Genomic DNA, 17,819 nt, shown 5'->3' on the forward strand with positions numbered 1-17,819 from the left:
ACCAGGTGTTGGGACAGATTGACTTTAAGAGTGAAGATGACAAGAAATGCCATTTGGAGCACATGTGAGCTGCTAACAGGGTGGACAGCTCCACAAATATGCCAATAGCCTTTAAAATGGAGAACCTCGCTGGGAGATGGGGGCGGGGAGGGGACGACAGGAAGTAGGTGCGCACAGACTAGAGGTGGTGCTGGCAGGGGGGTGGCCAGAGACCCTCCCCGGAGAGCAGATCATCAGGGTCAGACTCCAGGGGGTGCTGAGTTGAGAGGCTGGAGCAAGGAGTGGGGAACCCTCATCACATCAACCATATGCTCCCAATGGTCGTTACTGCTTTTCACGAAATAAATGAAATTAAGAAGTAACTGAAGAAAAAATTTAGATGAGAGAAACTAAAAAAGGATAATTTAGAAGAAGACACAGTAGGTTGCTTCTGTGCTCAGTTCAGTCCCCGGAGGACAGCTGGCATTTGCTGAACACCAGGGAGACAGGACATGCGGCTGCTCCCAGTTCTGTTCCTTCTCATCAGCCAAGGTGAGTGAGGCGGGGGCTTTGGGACTGAGCACCTGCAGGATCAGGGTGGGACACAGATGGAGTCTGTCCTGAGAGAGACGGCAGGGCCTTTCATTCATCCACTTAGTATTTTAAAAACTTTTTAAGTTTTGTTACCTTAAAGGTACTAAGTTAAATGATGGGGAAAGGAAATAAAATAAATAACGCAGTGTTTGTTTTCTAGGCAGTTTCCCAGCCCTGGCAGAGAGAAGGATAGACAGATGATGGGTGGGTGGATGGATGGATGGATGGATGGATGAATGGATAGACAGATGATAGATAGATGTGAGCATACACACACACACACACACACACACACACATGTACACATACATGAATGCATGAATACCTGAGGAACTCTGAAGAAGCACAGATGCTCAGGCTCCAGCAGAGATGTATTCAGTCAAGGTGGAGTTCAGGTATCTGGATCATTTAAAAACTTACATAGCTGGTCTTGACTTGAAGCTTGAGCCAGGATCCTCTCTTCTGAAGAGCTCAGACAGTGGGAAAGAAGACAGGCAGCAAAACCAGGGTGTGACAGCCTCTATGGAGGACTTGCTCATCCCCACACATCAGCCTGCCTAGGTCTCTGCTCTGCATGATCTAAAGACAAACCTCATCCAGTGTCATTAGCACAACACCCGAGACAGGGACAAAGGGCTCTGGTTGCACTGGCAATGACTGAATTGGCTGCAGAAACAGACAAACCATAGAAAAGACACTCTTGGAGATGAGCCTTGATATATGAATATAAAGGTTTGGTTCCTTCAAGCAGAGAAGAAAGCACATTCCAGGCAGAGGGAACAGCTTGCATAAAGTTATGGAAACACAGAAGAACAAGGTGTATAGATTAAAAAACAAGCAATCACCTGTGTGAGTGAGCGTGTTTGGTGTGTGTGTGTGTGTTTACTTCTGTGCCACGTGTCAATTCAGAGGCTGAGGGTTTGGGGGTGAGGGGGGCTAGTTTATCAAGGGCACAGATGCAGAGGGACCCACACTGCCTCACAAGCTCTGGGATTCAGAAATACCCCTGTGGCTGCAATGTGTGCTCTGTGCTACCAGGAAGAGCTGCTGCTTGAGGGCGGGCAGGGGACGGTGGTCAGTAGGATGGCACGTGAGTGGGGGCCCCCGTATTGGACAGTTAGGAGGCTCAAGGGGGATTCACAAGAGGGGTGACAGAAAAGAAGTCCTGCAGGGGATGAAGGGATAGGAGGGACGTGGCGATTAGACAGAGAGCAGAGGCTCCTGGCTGGTCTTTAAAGCAGGGCCAGAAGACCCAGCAGCTCCCAGGTTAGCCCTGGGCTCAAGGAACAACAAGATGCATGTTGGCTTTCTGTTTTCTAGCCCACTTCTCCACCTGCGTGATGAGAATGGCAACAGGCAGAGCATTGGGCACACTGACCGTGCACTGTACCTACGGGCGGGGATGGGAACCCTACAAAAAGTGGTGGTGTCGTGGGTATGACTGGGATTCCTGCAAAATCCTTGTTAAAAGCACCGGGTCAGAACAACTGGTGAAGAATGGCCGAGCGTCCATCCAGGACAATCACAGCCAACGCATATTCACCGTGACCTTGGAGGATCTCTGGTATGATGACGCAGACACCTACTGGTGTGGGATTGAGAAAGTTGGCAATGACTTGGGGTACAAAGTTTACGTGGATGTTGACCCAGGTAGGTACTACCCCTCCTATGCTCCAGGGCCCTGGGACCCACCCCCCAGAGGAATCAGGACTGTTCCTCTGCCTTCCCCAATGGATGGAGGGGAGTCTCAAAACTCGCCTAAGACTATGCCTACCACTGAAAATCCCTCACGTGGTGGTAAACTGGTGTTTCTCTGCAAATATGTATTCATATTTGAGATAAGAAACCAAAAAGATGCAAGAGAAGACCAAAATGGCTGGGCAGTGGCATAAGACAGAAAGGTTCTGCATCCTGGGAGTAGGGTGTGGAGAAGACCATGACATCCATCTGTGACACTCAGAACCTTGCTCTGCTCTGTGTGTTTAGCCCTTGATCCAACAGACCCTCCCCAGACTGTGGCAACAACAAAACCAGCCAGTCGAGCTTCCTCGCGTCCATTTACCCAGGGCATCAACAGCAGCCAGCCCACTGTTCTGACCAACCCCCACAGCAGGTGAGCAGAGCTGGACCCCACAGACATTTCCCACTGCTGCCCTGGGACAGCTCCCCTCAGGGTTTTCTGACAGGGACCCCCATTGTCCCCTTGGATGTTTCCTGTGCAGGGGAGAAACAGAAAAATCTACACTGGGACCCCCTCTTTATACCTCTGAGTCCTTAAAGAGCTCCCCCTCCCCACCAGAAACCTAAGCAAAGTTGTTCAGCTGGGCTGCAGGAGAGAAGTTTCTGGTCTCCTTCAGACCTGCCTCCTGACCCCCAAGAATCCAAAACAGACACAGGTGCTTTCAGCCTCCAGTTGCCAGAAGGGACAAGCTCTGGATTAGCTCCCTGTGGCTGCTGGAGCAAATCACCACCACCCTGGTGGCTGAAGACAAAACGATGTTATGATCTTAAGGTTTTGGAGGTCAAGGTCTTGGATGAGTCTCACTGGGCTAAACTCAAGGTGCTGGCCGGGCTGGTTCCTCCTAGGCTCTAAGGGAGAAGAACTTCCTTGTCTTTTCCAGCCTCTGAAGGGCGTTGCATCCCTGGCTCATGGTCTCTTCCATATGCCAGCAGGGGTGGCCAAGTCTTGCTCACCCACATTACTCTCACACTGGTTCTCCTGTTTCCTTTCATTTATGAAGATGCTGGTGATTCCATAGGGACCACCCAGATATCCCAGGATCACCTCTCCATCTCAGGGTCAGCTGGTTGGCAATCTTAAATCCGTTTGCGTCATTATTTCCTCCATGCCATGTAATCTAACACATTCACAGGTCTTGGGATTAGGACATCTTTGAGGAGGGTGCCCTCCCCTCCCCTCCTCACATGCTCGGGAAATGCCGGGAAGGAGTGGAAAACTCGCATTCCTGCTTTCTCACATTCCCAACATGGCAGAGAGGCTGGGCCATCAACCTGAAGCCCACTCCCTCAACAGGCATCCAAAAAACAATCAATTAATTCTTCCCTCAAAGGGTAAACACCACCCTACTCCAGTTTCACCCCATCAGAGTTCAGGGTAAAGGTGAATTTCCTCCCAGAAACCCTCTCCATGGCCTCCCTTCCAGCTCCACTCCTTCTTGCTTCCATTCTCAAGGACCCTATTCCTTGTAGCTTGGCCCCGCTGGACAATGTGTTCAATCGTGTGTGCAAATGAGGCCAGGCACTTGGCTCATGCTTCACCACTGGCTTTTGTCCTGCTTATGACTATTTGGAGACTAGTTGTTTTGTTGAGTAGGAGGGGAGGATGCAGGACTTTTAGGAAACTGCAGGGCGCAGGTGGAAGCTGCAGGTGGAGAGATGGGGCCACAACCCCACTGGGATTGGAACTTGGGAACAGAGCACAGTGAGTTCAAGGGTAATTTCAGGAAGTGTAATGGAGCATGTCTTCTCTCTAAAGAAAATTCCCTGTGAAATGGACATGACACATCATGAACAATGCAAGCAGAATTTAAAAACAGCCTGGCCTGCATGGGGGTCCTGGAACTGCTTGTGGGGGAGAGCATGAGGCAGAGGGTGAGGGCATCAGACTCTTGGATACCATATGTGAGCAAGGGTCCAATGGTCCACTAGACCACGTGTCCACTGTCCAGGGTGTAGGAGGTAGTGCACCTCCTATGTGCTACCAGATGGGGTTCAGATCCAGGAGAGACCCCTCCCAAGAGAAGCCAGAAGGTATTCAGCCAGCCTACAAGGGTGAGGGATTTTCTTCTGCTTCAAAGAGGTAATATGAGATCCGAGCTTGAAGGACAGGCAGAATTTATGTAAGATAGGACAGACAGAGATTCAAATAGACAGGCAAAGGCAAACCCTTGAGCCTTTTTGGCTGGTCTGCTGGTGAGGCAGAGAGGTTTTTGGGAGGCAGCAGAAAATGAAATCAGGGCACAGAAGTGCTGGAGCCCAGGCTAAGGCTGCTGGGAGACCTCTGAATATTCCACCTTGGGCAGCATGGCTCTGCCCTCAGAGGGACTTTCAGGCAGAGACGGGGTTTGCCTGTCCTCCAGATCTGGGCACAGGAGTGAGGGTGGACAGGAAGGGCCTGGAGCAGCCCCTGAAGAGGGACCTCACTCCTGTCACCACATTCCCTGCTCAGGGCCTTGCTTCACAACCTTCACTTTGTGCTCTTGACCTTTGTGAAGTTGCCCCTGCTTGGGTCCTGCTGTGACTGTGATGTGGGGAGTCATGAGGACTCCAGGGAGGATACGTCAGCCTGAGCAGGAGAACCACAGACCCCCGCCATGGACACCCCCACACCCTCTGAGCTCTCATCAGGGAATGGGCAGTGATTACATTTCCAAGACAGGTGGGGGTCCCTGTTAGGTGAGGACTCCCCTTGTCCTGATGTCAGGAATAAACTGTTTCCTTCACTGCTCTGCACAGGTCGGGGAACTTGGTCTTCAATGTAGCAGCACAGAATCCTCCTGTGTGGATCCTCCTGGTACCGCCTCTCCTTATGACCCTCAAGTGGCTCTGCCAAGGATAAATAACTATTACATTGTTCAGAACTCTGGCCAATGATGGGTTTTCCAATTCCAGACCAACCAGTAAGCATAAAACCTGGGTTAAACCAAAAAGTTCCAGAGTGTGTCCACATGGACAAAGACCTCTGATTGGCCAGCTGCACAGAGGTCCACTGATTCTACCTTCTGCCGCATTGGTGCCTCCGAGAAAGAATTCCTTGAACATAAAAGATTGAAGACCGGGTTGGACCATCACCCAACCTGCACCTAATCTCTTTGCGCCATACATCCTCTATTAAAATATTTGGCTTTCCTGCACTCCCTGGAGATTATTTGGTGGGACACTCTTTCAATGTTTTATATGTGAGAAGATAACCCTTTGATTCTAGAGGGTGGGAAGTGACTCTAAATCCAACACTAGAATCAGAATATGTCTGGGAACTGGTAGATTGGGGGTATAAATGTGTCGAAACTCATTGAAGTTACTCTTTTTCCCTCTGTAAGTAATAAGTGTTTTGTAGGGAGGGGCTTTGAAATAACGCAAATATTCCTGCCCTGTATCTACATCCAAGCACAGGGGATTCACCCAGTTGTCACCAGAACAGTTCATTTCTGTCCCTCCATTTGTCCCTTGGCCTCACTGGTCCTTAGGTGCAAGACATAACGGCTCCAGGGACCATTTGGACTTTTCCATCGAGATGGAACAGATCTATCCCCTTCTCACCTGTGACGCTGTCCATCCCCCAGGCAGTTCAGACCCACCATCACCCACTCCTGGGTTTGGCCTGAGCTTTGGCCTTTCCATCCCCCTACACTCCTAACCCCTGCCTCCACCTCACACCAGCTGAGCAACGAAAACCCAGGATGCTGGGCCCTTCGTGTTTAACTTCCTCCCACTCACTCATCAAAAACTAACAACACAAGCCTTTTCTTTTTAATTTTCAAAGTTATACATGTTTCTTCTCAATAACCATTTTGGTTTTGGGGTTGTTTTTTTTTTCTTTTCTACTCACACTCTTCCTGGGCTCTGTCTGTTATTTTTTTGTTATATATTTTATCTTGAACCATTTTGGGGATCTATATCTCTTTTCTGAGCTCCTCTTTAGAGAGGTCATGTTGTCCATAATTTCGCTGAGACTGAGCAGAACTGGCTGTCTGGGCTCCTTCCCTGTGTGCGGTAGCCCTGCTGCTCACGAAGCAAGTTCTCCAGCTGAATTTAAAAAAAATAATAATATATTGTCAAGTTAGCTGACATACAGAGTAGTCTTGGCTTCAGGAGTAGATTTCATGGTTCATCCCTTACATACAGCACCCAGTGCTCAACCCAGCAAGTGTCCTCGTCAATGCCCATCACCCATTCTTTTTATCTTGATGAGGTTCCAAAAGTTCATTTTTGTTTTTATTTCTCTTGCCTTCAGAGACATGTCTTGACCTGTCTCCAGCTGCATTGTGCTGGCGATGTGTTTGTCTCCTTGCATCCATCCTTTAGGAAAAGTGTGGTTCACTTTCAACTAGAACCTTCCTTTGAATGTGGTCTCAGCTCTGCAGAGGGAGTATGTGTGGGCGGGGGGAGGGGGTGTTCTGCAGCAGCAGGTGGCTTCTTGTGGGGAACACCTCCCGCCAGTGCTCACAGCTCCAGCCCACACGGTTCTGGTTCGCACCTCAGGAAAGAGCAAGACCTCCAGGCCCAGCAGCCTGGGTGCGTCACCCCCTGGGGAGTCCAGCCCCAGGTCCCCACCGCAGGGCTGAGTCTCCCAGGGGCCTCCCCTCAGCCCGCTGTGCAGCCAGCAGAGGCAGCGTGTTCCTCTGAACCATCCTGCCTGGGGCTGGAATGTCCAGTTCTCTCTGCTTAGATCTTCCGTGGGGCACAAAACAGCCATAGTTCTGTCATGTCCCAGATCCTGTGGTCAGGAATTCGGACGGAGTGCATCAGGGATGGTGCAGCAGGGACGGCCTGTGTCTGCTTCCAAAAGTCTGGGGCCTCAGCTGGGAAGACATAATGATGGGGGGGGGGGGCATCTGGAAGCTTCTTTTCAGCATGTCTGCAATATACGCCAGGACTGAGCTCAGTCTCCATAATTGACCTGAAATCCTACAGGAGGCCTCTCCACGTGGAGCTGAGTTCTCAGAAGTAAGTCTCCAGAGCAAGTGTTTCAAAAGGCGGAGGATGGAGCTATAGGTTCCTTTGGGCCTGGCCTCAGAAGCCACACAGCGTCACTGTCGCCATACTCTATCCATGCATTCCGTTGTCTGATGGGAATGAACACTTTTTTTGGAGGGTAAAAAAAAATGTTGTTTTTATACCAAAAAATTATTTTTCTATATAAAACATAGATGATCAGTTGATAGATGGATCAATTAATCGATATATAGAACATAGGCATATATAGTATCTTTGGCTTTAAAATTTCATACCCATTGGGGAGGAGTGGTTCTAGTAAAAGAAAATGTCTAAGCAGGCTCCTTAGGAAGATAATTATGGGGGAAAGTTGGGAATCTGCTCTAGGCTACTGGCTGTACAGCCCCGGTCCACACAGACTCAAGGGGAGGGTACATACTCCCAACTCTCAATAACAGGAATGTCAACAAATTTATAGCCCTGTTTTAGAGCTGCCACATGGAAGAATCTTAACATAGTTCCTTTGCATCACATTGAAGAATTGGGGGCCCAGAGGGGCTGAGACCTGGGCCCCCAGTCATAAGGCCAGGGAGCAGACTTGGACCTGCCCCAAGGAGGTCCACACCACCATCCTGCAAGTCCGTCTGTGCCCTGGGAAGGTCAGTCCCCAAGCCTGCTGGGGCACCATATGGACCCAGTGTAAATACTGGGGGACACAATGGCGCTCTGCACATCCGTGAATTGCATCCACTTACAAATATGTTTTGTTTGGATCACAATATTTATTTAAGTGGAGGTTGTTGCCTACATGCAAACGTGAGCGATTTCTCTTCTGGCTTCTCTTTTAAAAGCAGAAATGCCGGGAAACAGTGGGTCTATGATGCTACATGCTCCGCATGGTCATCAGTGTGTGTGAGACCTTCTGGGGGCTCCTACGTCTTCCAGGACTCCATTAAAGCACACAGATTAGGAAGGAAAAAATAATATTGTCCTATGTGCAGACAACATAACTGTGTAGAAAATCTCAAGGAGGGGCGCCTAGGTGGCTCAGTCGGTTGAGTGGCTTCAGCTCAGGTCATGATTTTGCAGTTCATGGGTTCGAGCCGTGCATTGGGTTCTGTGCAGGCAGCTCAGAGCCTGGAGCCTGTTTCAGATTCTGTGTCTCCCTCTCTCTCTGCCCCTACCCTGCTCATGCTCTGTCTCTCTCCGTCTCAAAAATAAGTAAAAACTATTAAAAAAAAAGAAAAAGAAAAAGAAAAAGAAAATCTTAAGGAATCTACAAAAAAAAATTACCAAACTGCTAGAACTGGTAAATGAATGTAACAAGTCATAGTATAAAAGATCAATACACACACACACATGCACACAGAGACACACACATACACATGCACACTAACACACACGAATGCATACACATTCACTCACACACAATCACACACGCACACACCTACACACATGTGTACACACACATGCACACACATACACACAGAGACACATGCATGCACACACATACATTCACACACATATGCACATGCATACACATACATACCCTCACACACATACACCAGCACATATACATACACACATAAACATACACATGTGCACACATATACACACCTACACACACACAATCCTATTTGTAAACTATCAATGAACATGTAGAAAATTAAATGAAAAGCACAGTGCTGTTCACGAGTGCTCGAAAGGAAGACAAAATACTTGGGTATAAATCTAACAGAACACATGCAACATCCAGATACTAAAATTTACAAAACACTGGTGAGTGAAGCCAAGGAACACTTAAATAAATTGCAAGAGATACCACATTTATGGACTGGAACACTCAACATAGTAAAGATGTCAATTTTCCCAGTATTGATCTGTAAGTTTAATATGATTCCAATCAAAATACCAACAAAATTGTTTTGGTAGCTACACACAAGCTTACTCAAAAATTTATCTGGAAAGGTAAAGAAACGAGATTGCTTGGAATAATTTTGAAACAGAATAAAGTGCATCATAAGCTTCTCTCTTGCCATCATTGTGTTTCCTATATCGCCCCGTCTGTGTTTTATTAATATAGTAAGTATGTGCCTCCTTGGTTGAATTTCTCCTTCACTGGAGTCCTGGGCCAGTCCCAGCTCTCCTCAAGGTGCCACAAACGGCCCTGCCCTTGTGGGAGCCATGCCAGGATTTGGGTTCTGAACATGGCAGCCCTGCTTGCAAACTCAGTGCTCAGGAACTCGGAGTGTTTTCTGGAAACTGGCATCACTAGCTGAGGGAAGGCTTGGGCTTGGCAGAGAGGAGAGGGCTGTTTTACACACAAGGAGTTGAGTGAACATGGTGATACGTGTTTGTAACAGACTATGCACCTTGCTGCAAACTTCAGGGAGAAAGCTGTTGACAAGCATTCAAACCCAAGAGAGCCCTTTCTCAGGCTGGTGTGTCCCATGGTAGCTGTGGCATTGTGCCAACACTATGTGGGGAGGTATCTCCTCATGTCTGTGTCCTGCACCTTGTCTTTAGAGACTGTCTACTTCTCCGTGGAAAGCACCAAGTGTTGATAGGTGGCTTCAGCCAGACTTCTGCTACAGTGGACTACCCACCGGCCCTGTGTGCAGGAGACTCACCAGGGTGGAGAATTCCGGGAGTGATATTGGGGGCACCCACTTCTGCTCCAACCAGATCCAGAGCTTTAACCGAAAGCTGTTCAGCCATGGCCGGCCCAGGCAGAGATGCTTGAGTACAGCACACATTCTCTGGTCACAGGGACACAAGTGAGGTTGAAGCCTTGTTGAGCCCAAGGACTGAAACTATGAGGAGCAAGTCCTCAGGGAGCCACCTGGCTGCAGAAAGGAGGTGGTTATTACCCTGGGGGACACTGAGCTGAGAAGATTTTGTGGCAATGAGAGGAGTGAAGGGCTGGACTTTCCAGAAACTTCCAGAGAATTCTTGCCCTTGAGAGATAGGCATGAGGGCCAGGGGATCTGAGACAGAAGAAGAGGACCCCAAACACTGGCCCAGGAGACTCATCCATCCTGCACCTGCGGATTTGGAGCAAGTGTCATCCAAGGCCCAGGATTCTCCCTTGAGACACAGGAACGAGATCCCCAGAAGACTTAGGCCCCTCCAGAATCCAGGCACTTCTGTCCGCCTGCCTTGGAGTCCAGAGTCTGAAGGTCTCTCCTATTCTGTCTGAAGGATTGTATTCCTGGACAGGGCATTCCTGGAGACAGTTTACTACATGATGGCTTCTCTTTGTCAGGCTGACTTCCCCCAGGGCCCCTCAGAGGCCTGTTCACCCAGAGGACAGCACCCACCAACATCAAGAACAGGGGCAGCTTCAGGAAGACCAGGAGCAGCAAGTGGACGTTGCTAAATGAGGACCTGTGCAGGAAATAGGGACAGGAAGTGAGCTGCCTCCTCAGGGGGAGGCCCACAGGACCCTTCTCTCCCCACCTGTCCCTGTGCCCTGACTTCAGAACTCAAATCACTCCGATCAAACTTGGAAAGGACACACACCAGGGCAGCATCTCTCTGGAGCCCCATCCTTTCCCCTCCCTTGATCATGAAAGCCACCCCCATTCTCACTTTAAAGTCCTGACCCTTGTCCTCTGTTCTGCAGGGCCTGACAGAAACATCACAGCCCTTTCCGGGTATCTTTAGGAGAAGGAAAACAGCCTGGAGCCAGTACATCTCCCTGCCCTGGACCCCGCAAGCAGTGCCTGGTATAGGATCTCTGGTACAGCCAAGGCCTTTGAAGGCAAGCCCGGGTTGGGAGGACAGAACCAGAACCCAGAGTCCAGAACCATGTGGGGAAGAAGAGGGGGCAGGGTGGGTATGGGAGGAGCTGCATGTCCCCCTGAACCAGCCTCCTGTTTCCCTGTAGCTGTCCCACATGGGAGAGTGTTCACTGAATAAGTGGTATTTTCCATGAGGAATCTCCATGCAGCCATGGAGAATGTAAAAATCAGGGCCAGAACTGGAAGAAAACCCAGCAGACAGTGAGCTAAAAAGAGCATGGTGTGTTGCCAGCCTCCCCAAAGATCCCATAAGGTTGCTGAACCTCTTCCTCTGTGATCTCTAGGCTGCAATCCCTTACCCCGAGCAGTGGGTCAACACCTCGGCGCTGAAATTCTGTTTGGTGCTCAGCACCGGAAAGGTGTCAGATGCAGCTCGACATGCGGTCTTCCCTGTGGTTTTACTTGGTGCTACAGACAAATCACACATCAGATGCTGCTCTCTCCCTAGCCACGCACAAAGTACCCATTTGGACCCAATGTTGCACACAATCACCCACTCACAGGAGGAACTCTGAAGCTAAACCCAGGCCACCTCCTGGATGGAGCGAGCTCCTCAGGGACCAAATGAGACTTTTTCAGAACTGGTCGTAAGAGCTACCTCTAATAAGTGCCAGGTCTTTCTTTCCATCCCAGGTCTGACTCTGCCTGGGGTGACAGCAGGAGTCTCTCAGGGGTTTCCCCAGATGACGAGGGGCACCAGAGGGAGGAGGGGCAGGGGCAAGTCTAAATAGATTGAATCAGGTCAATAGAAAGTGGGCACAGGGGTGGAACTCCATCAGATGCAGCAGGCGCACAAAGGAGGATGTGGACCTCAGCTACCTTCCAGGCAATCAAAGAGAGATGAGGGATGGTGACACCTTGCGGAGGCCACAGGGATTACAAGACAGTTTTAGGCCAGGAGTGTGTTTCCAGGCTGAGGTGAAGAGTGTGGATAATTGATGGAAGAAGGATACAGAAGAGCAGAGAGAGGATTTGGCTCAAGGGAATGAGGAGGCAAGGAGCTACAGAGTGAGAAACCAGCATCAGGATGATTGTTCCTGAACGGGAGGAAGCAAACTGCCTTCCATCTGGAAGGGAAAGAGGGAAGAATGAGTTAGGCAGCACGGAAGTTTGTAAGGGAAGAAGAAAAGAAATTGAGAGAGTTCACATCTGATATCTTGTACTCCCTTGGTAAGGTAGAAGAATGGGAGGGTCATATTTGAAACCATGAACTTGTGTTGACACCCATCGATGCCTTCTGTGACTGTTCTTCAGCAGTACTAGAGGAGATAGATTTTAGGTAGGGCATCAGTTTGCCCTAGCTTGCCTGAGACTTCTCCAGTTTTAGCACTGAAAGTTGTGCATCCCAAGGAACTTGTCAGTCTTGGGCAAACCCCAATGGTCAGTCACCCTAATTTTAAGATGGATCCAGGAATGAGGTTTTCGAGAGGTGGGTAGAGAAATGGTGCACAAGAGTGGAGGGTACTGATAAGAAAAGAAAATGTAGGGGCGCCTGGGTGGCTCAGTTGGTTAAGTATCCGGCTTTGGCTCAGGTCATGATCTCACGGGTTCGTGGGTTCGAGCCCCACGTCGGGCTCTGTGCTGACAGCTCAGAGCCTGGAGCCTGTTTCAGATTCTGTCTCCCTCTCTCTCTGACCCTCCACTGCTCACGTTCTCTCTCTCTCTCTCAGAAATAAATAAAAGATGAAAGAAAGAAGGCTCTCTCAGTGGATTCTGCGTCTTTTTTCTCCCAATCTCTCAGGTTTTGTAAGGTTTCCAATGTCTTCAGATCTTTTCTGTGTGATGTATGGGCGCGAGTGCAAGTACGGAGCTCCTTACTTCTCCGCCATCTGGGAATGTAAACTGGTACAGCCCCTCTGGAAAACAGTGTGGAGGTTCCTCAGGAAACTAACAATAGAACTCCCTTATGACCCAGCAATAGCACTGCTAGGAATTTACCCAAGGGATACAGAAATGCTGAGGCATAGGAGCACGTGTACCCCAATGTTCATAGCAGCACTCTCCACAATAGCTAAAACATGGAAAGAGCCTAAGTGTCCATCAACAGATGAATGGATCAAGAAGATGTGGTTTATCTATACCATGGAATACTACATGGCAATGAGAAACAATGAAATCTGGCCATGTGTAGCAACATGGATGGACCTTGAGGGTGTTATGCTGAGCGAAATAAGTCAGGCAGAGAAGGACAAATATCATATGTTTGCACGTATAGGAGGATTAGGAGGAACTTGACGGAGGAACAAGGGGGAGAAGAAGGGCGGAAATGGTGGGGGAAAGGGAGAGAGGCAAACCATGAGAGACTCTTGAATGCTGACAAAAACTGAGGACTGATGGATGTGGGGGGGAGGGGGGGATGGGCATGGAGGAGGGCACTTTGGGGATGAGCACTGAGTGTTATGTAGAAACTAATTTGACAATAAACTATTTGTAAAAAAAAAAAGATGAAAGAAAGAAAGAAAGAAAGAAAGAAAGAAAGAAAGAAAGAAAGAAAGAAAGAAAGAAAGGAAAGGAAAGGAAAGGAAAGGAAAGGAAAGGAAAGGAAAGGAAAGGAAAGGAAAGAAAATGTAGTCTTCCATGAGAGTTGAGGAAGGAAGTGAGATCAGGGCAGGAGCAGGTAGTGATAAATGGGGAGAGAATGGAGAGAGGGATGAAAGAACTGGAGGCATATGTGAGGTTGAGAATAGGGCCAGCAGGGGTGAGGATATGGGAAGGCTGATGCACAGAAAGCTGTCCAAAAGTACAAAGTCTGAGTGTGGGTTCTGGACATGGACCAGTTTGGGGTGACAGCAAGATGTACAATGTTGCCATGGAGTGGGATTCTGGGGAGTGGAAATGCAGACCACTGCAGTCAGGAAGGTCATGGAACCCAAGAAAAGGATGTTGGACTAGTTATTCGTTAAAAACTCCCAAGACAATGGCAGGGATTAGGGAATAAACTAGAAGATAATGGAAGGCCATGCAAAGGAGAGGTAGGAGGGTGTGGCTATATGACACAAATGCTAAAGGAGACAGGTAGGACAGTAGTAGGTTGAAAGTAATGAGGATGTGGGAGAATTTGGACATGGTTTCATGGCCCTATAGCACATGGGAGTAGGAGAAAAAGCAGCTTCCACTCAAGAAGCCTATTTCGTGAAATGTGAGGAGTAAGGTTAATTTCAGGACAGTATAGTACAGGGAATGTTCTGCGCACAAGCTGAAGATGTATATACAAAGAGTTTATTTCCTTTGATGCAGGTTTCTAAAGGGTATGGTGGAAATAGCCTTGGTCCAGCATGGAGGGGCCTCCCAAGCAATGGAGTGAAGCCCTTGTCCTATGAGAGTGAGGGCACCTTGAGCTATGCACCCCCACCCTTTCCAAGGTTAAAGGGTCAGCTGCCTCTCTGCCCTCATCATAGGCTCTTCCCAACACCACTGGGACTGAGGACTAGACAAGACCTAAAGACACTCTTCAGCATGGCACCTATCTTTGTCCCCATGTTCAATCATGTCCCATAAGCTCGGCTGCTGGAGTGAGAAGATCTCTTACCTGGAGAAACAGACACATTAACCTGGACCGAAGGGTCATATGACCATATGTCCAGGAACCATGTTTTCTGAATTCTACACCAGTAGGATCCAGTGTCTTCTGCGGTGAGGTTCTCCATGGTCACTATGAAGGTGAGGCTATCAGGATGGTCTCTGATGGACACACGACCTCTCTTCTCTTCTACATTGGTCTCCACAATCTTGTCACATGTGCTCTCAGACTGCCCTCGGCACCAGTATTTTTTATATGTCCGGTAGTCCTCCTCATACTGACACTGTACACTCAGAGAACCACCCAAGGTGCCTGTCACAGAGCTGGGGCCCATCAGGGACAAAGAGCCTAGAAAACACAAGCCACATCCCAGGACTCCATCTCAATGGGACCCATCAGCAGCTGTCTGCCTAAAGACAAAGGGGAAACTTGCCAAGGAGGTATAGATGGTTCCATTCTCAGGTATGGGGACCTAGAGGGACATCTGAGCTTAGGACCTAGGGCAAAAAAGTTTGGAGACTACAGCCAGCAAGAGGAGTAGAGACCTGTGCTCTATGAGTCCAGAAACACTGAGTAACCAACCACATGGGGATCCTGGTCCTTGGGGACAGGGAGAATCGGAACAAAGCTAGTTCTCAGCAGAGTGAGCTGACTGTCCTGACCTGTTCTTAGATTGGCAGCCTTTGTCAGGTATGAAATTCAGTCACATACAAAAATATTTCTCTTTGGAGGAAGGCTCTGTATTCTAGGTTTTCTGCAATTCAAACTTGTTCTGTAAGAGTACAACTTCTTGTTTACTCTGCTTTCCACATGCTCTTAAGAGAGGAAAAGTAAACCCCCAACTCTCATCCAGACTACTCTTGAGGGAGGAGTGACAAATTGCTGAGAAGAGCTGGGTCCCAAGGAGACCCTAACAGGCTTCTTGACACAGGTTTGGGGCACAATCTGCCCTCCCCCAGGCCAACCCCCCATCACAGTACCCAGAGCCTCACCATCTTTCCTTACAACCTTCCCCTCTCAGGCTAGCCATACAATTCTTTGGGGTCCCCTCCATAAAAATGTAAAGTGACCACATTTTTCTAAATGGTGTTTATAACCACAATGCATATGGTGGGTGGGAGAAGGCTGGGACAAGCAGGAAGGAGCTGAGCCAGGAGCTGGATGAAAAAAAGAACAGAAATTTATAAGCGACTCCAAAGTTGTAATCTGGACCCAAGAGGAACCCTAACTGCAAATGAGTGGAAAGGGTCAGCCCACTTGGGGCTGGGGAGGTCAGCCAGTCCATGTGAAGGCATGGGAAGAGGTTTCCAGTCCAGTTTAATTGCACCCAGGCTAGGGTACTTAAACAATTTTATCAGATTTAAGCAAGCAGATGTGAGCAAGCCATGATATGCTGGATGAGGAGCAAGGCGGGTGAGGGGAGTTGAGAAGAAGCCATTGTTTGTACTGTTTGCCAGTTTCTGTGGTGTAAATGCTCTCACCACAACGATTTCAGGCCAACAACATGCTGTCACTGGACACAAGGTTCGGAAGATAAGCCAATGATCAGCTCTTGTGAGCAGCTGCAGCCACTACTGCTTTGGATGTCCATTTCATTAATTATGGTGATTTAGAAAATGTCTATTATCATCATCACCCTCATTTAAGACATTTTGAGCACCTCCCATGTGTAATGAGATGTATGTCTTTTAAATGTCTTTCTGAGTCTAAGATCTTGGTTATAAGGGCTCTACGGGGACTTAAAGATGATCCCGTCTACTGTCCCATGTTACTGAAAAGTAAATTATGTTTTGGCCAGTAACACCCAGCTGGTATTCTTCTTTCAAATCTCTGCCTTTTCCACTCACTATTCTGGAACAGTCCATGATTATGTTGGGCAGGTTCCATGTCATAAATATTATTCTACAAATATGAAGAATATCATCTAATTTTTACCCTAAACTTACTTCCCACAGAGAATGGGCTTTCATGCATGTTGAATGCCTATTTTTAAGAGTTTCTATTCTGAAACTCCAACCTTCAATGGACAATTTTATTTATCTGCCTGCACCACACATTGTTCCAGCAAGGGTTTGAGGTGGGTGCTAAGGATGTCATTTTAGACCCTTCATTAATTCCTACTAACAAACCTTACCAACCCCTTTAAACTAATTTCTAACAAAATAGAACTATTGCTAATTCTTGAAATTTCTATCATCTTTAATATCTCTACACTTTTGCAAAAGCTATTCCCACTTTCCACTCTGCTAATTTATTCATCCTTCAAGATCAATGTCCAGTGGAGGCTCAGTGAAGACTTGAATCTGGTCAAGAGCAGTTTGGGGCCCCTGTTGTCCACCTTCATGCCATATAAATAAATCTCTTTCTACAACAAGTTCTACACTGTATCATAGTGGTTTGACTCCCTCATTCAACTATGAGTTCCTGATTGCTGAAGTTGCTCTTAAAGACAGTACCCAGAATGGTCCTGGCTCACAGCTGGTGCTCAATAAGTGTGCAGGATCTGTAGATGAATGTCTGAGTAGATAGAAGGATACACAGATGGATGAATGAATGTATCCTTCCTGTCTGCTGAGACTTCATTTCTGGCTTGAACCCAGGACAGACCTTCTACCCACTGTTCCGCCCCCTGCAATGCCAGGTACCCAAAGCCCCAGCCTCACTCACCTGAGAAGCAGAGAAAGAGCAGAGCTGGGGACAGCCACATGGTCCTGTCTCTCTGGTTGGTGTCCCCAGCAAATCCAAGTCCCAACTGGAATCCAGGTGTTTGTGACCGAGCCTAGGGCATCCACTTTCTACTTGTTCAAAAAAAAAAAGGTTCCTTTGTTTTTCTCTCTCATTTACTTCCTTTTTCTTCTCCTATCCACTTCCTAATTTGAAGCCCTACTTAGAAACAGGAGGAGAGTGGCAAGAGATACTTTAGAGAAACATACTGAGTTTTCCTTCATTTAATGGCAATATACTATTTAGATCATATCCCAAGCCTCCATGAAAGTCAATCCCAATATATGAAACCTCCAACAGAGGTGAGCCTTCGTCCTTGTTTCCCATTCTTTCTCCCATCTGGGATTGCTTGCTTGGCCTAACCAGCTGCTCCTGCTCCCTAACTGCCAACTTTGGGGTCATAAAACACACCCACTTAAAGATCAGGGGTGAGGACTCCCCATAACTCTCCCTACTATAACCTCCATGCAGTTGACCTCATACCTCTTACTCTAACCTAGTCTCTTCCTTGGCTCCAGATCCAA

General features: G+C 48.2%; 2 protein-coding genes across 2 annotated transcripts; one reads left to right on the top strand and one right to left on the bottom strand.

Annotated features, from left to right (window-relative positions):
• Nucleotides 1-280: 280 nt before the first annotated feature.
• LOC120228243 (CMRF35-like molecule 5) lies at nucleotides 281-5,459 on the top strand. The gene is made up of 4 exons (XM_039226522.1): nucleotides 281-531; nucleotides 1,894-2,223; nucleotides 2,560-2,686; nucleotides 5,050-5,459. The coding sequence occupies exons 1-4, from the start codon at nucleotides 492-494 to the stop codon at nucleotides 5,150-5,152; spliced, it is 600 nt and encodes a 199-aa protein (XP_039082453.1). The 5' UTR covers nucleotides 281-491; the 3' UTR covers nucleotides 5,153-5,459.
• Nucleotides 5,460-8,863: 3,404 nt separating this feature from the next.
• On the bottom strand, nucleotides 8,864-17,364 carry CD300E (CD300e molecule). The gene is made up of 4 exons (XM_039226521.1): nucleotides 17,239-17,364; nucleotides 14,581-14,919; nucleotides 11,351-11,459; nucleotides 8,864-10,635 (listed from the first exon to the last, which is right to left on the bottom strand). The coding sequence occupies exons 1-4, from the start codon at nucleotides 17,276-17,278 to the stop codon at nucleotides 10,368-10,370; spliced, it is 756 nt and encodes a 251-aa protein (XP_039082452.1). The 5' UTR covers nucleotides 17,279-17,364; the 3' UTR covers nucleotides 8,864-10,367.
• Nucleotides 17,365-17,819: the final 455 nt, after the last annotated feature.

The sequence above is a fragment of the Hyaena hyaena genome, unplaced genomic scaffold, assembly GCF_003009895.1.
Source record: "Hyaena hyaena isolate Hyena2069 unplaced genomic scaffold, ASM300989v1 scaffold_21, whole genome shotgun sequence".
In the NCBI taxonomy this organism is placed as follows: Eukaryota; Metazoa; Chordata; class Mammalia; order Carnivora; family Hyaenidae; genus Hyaena; species Hyaena hyaena.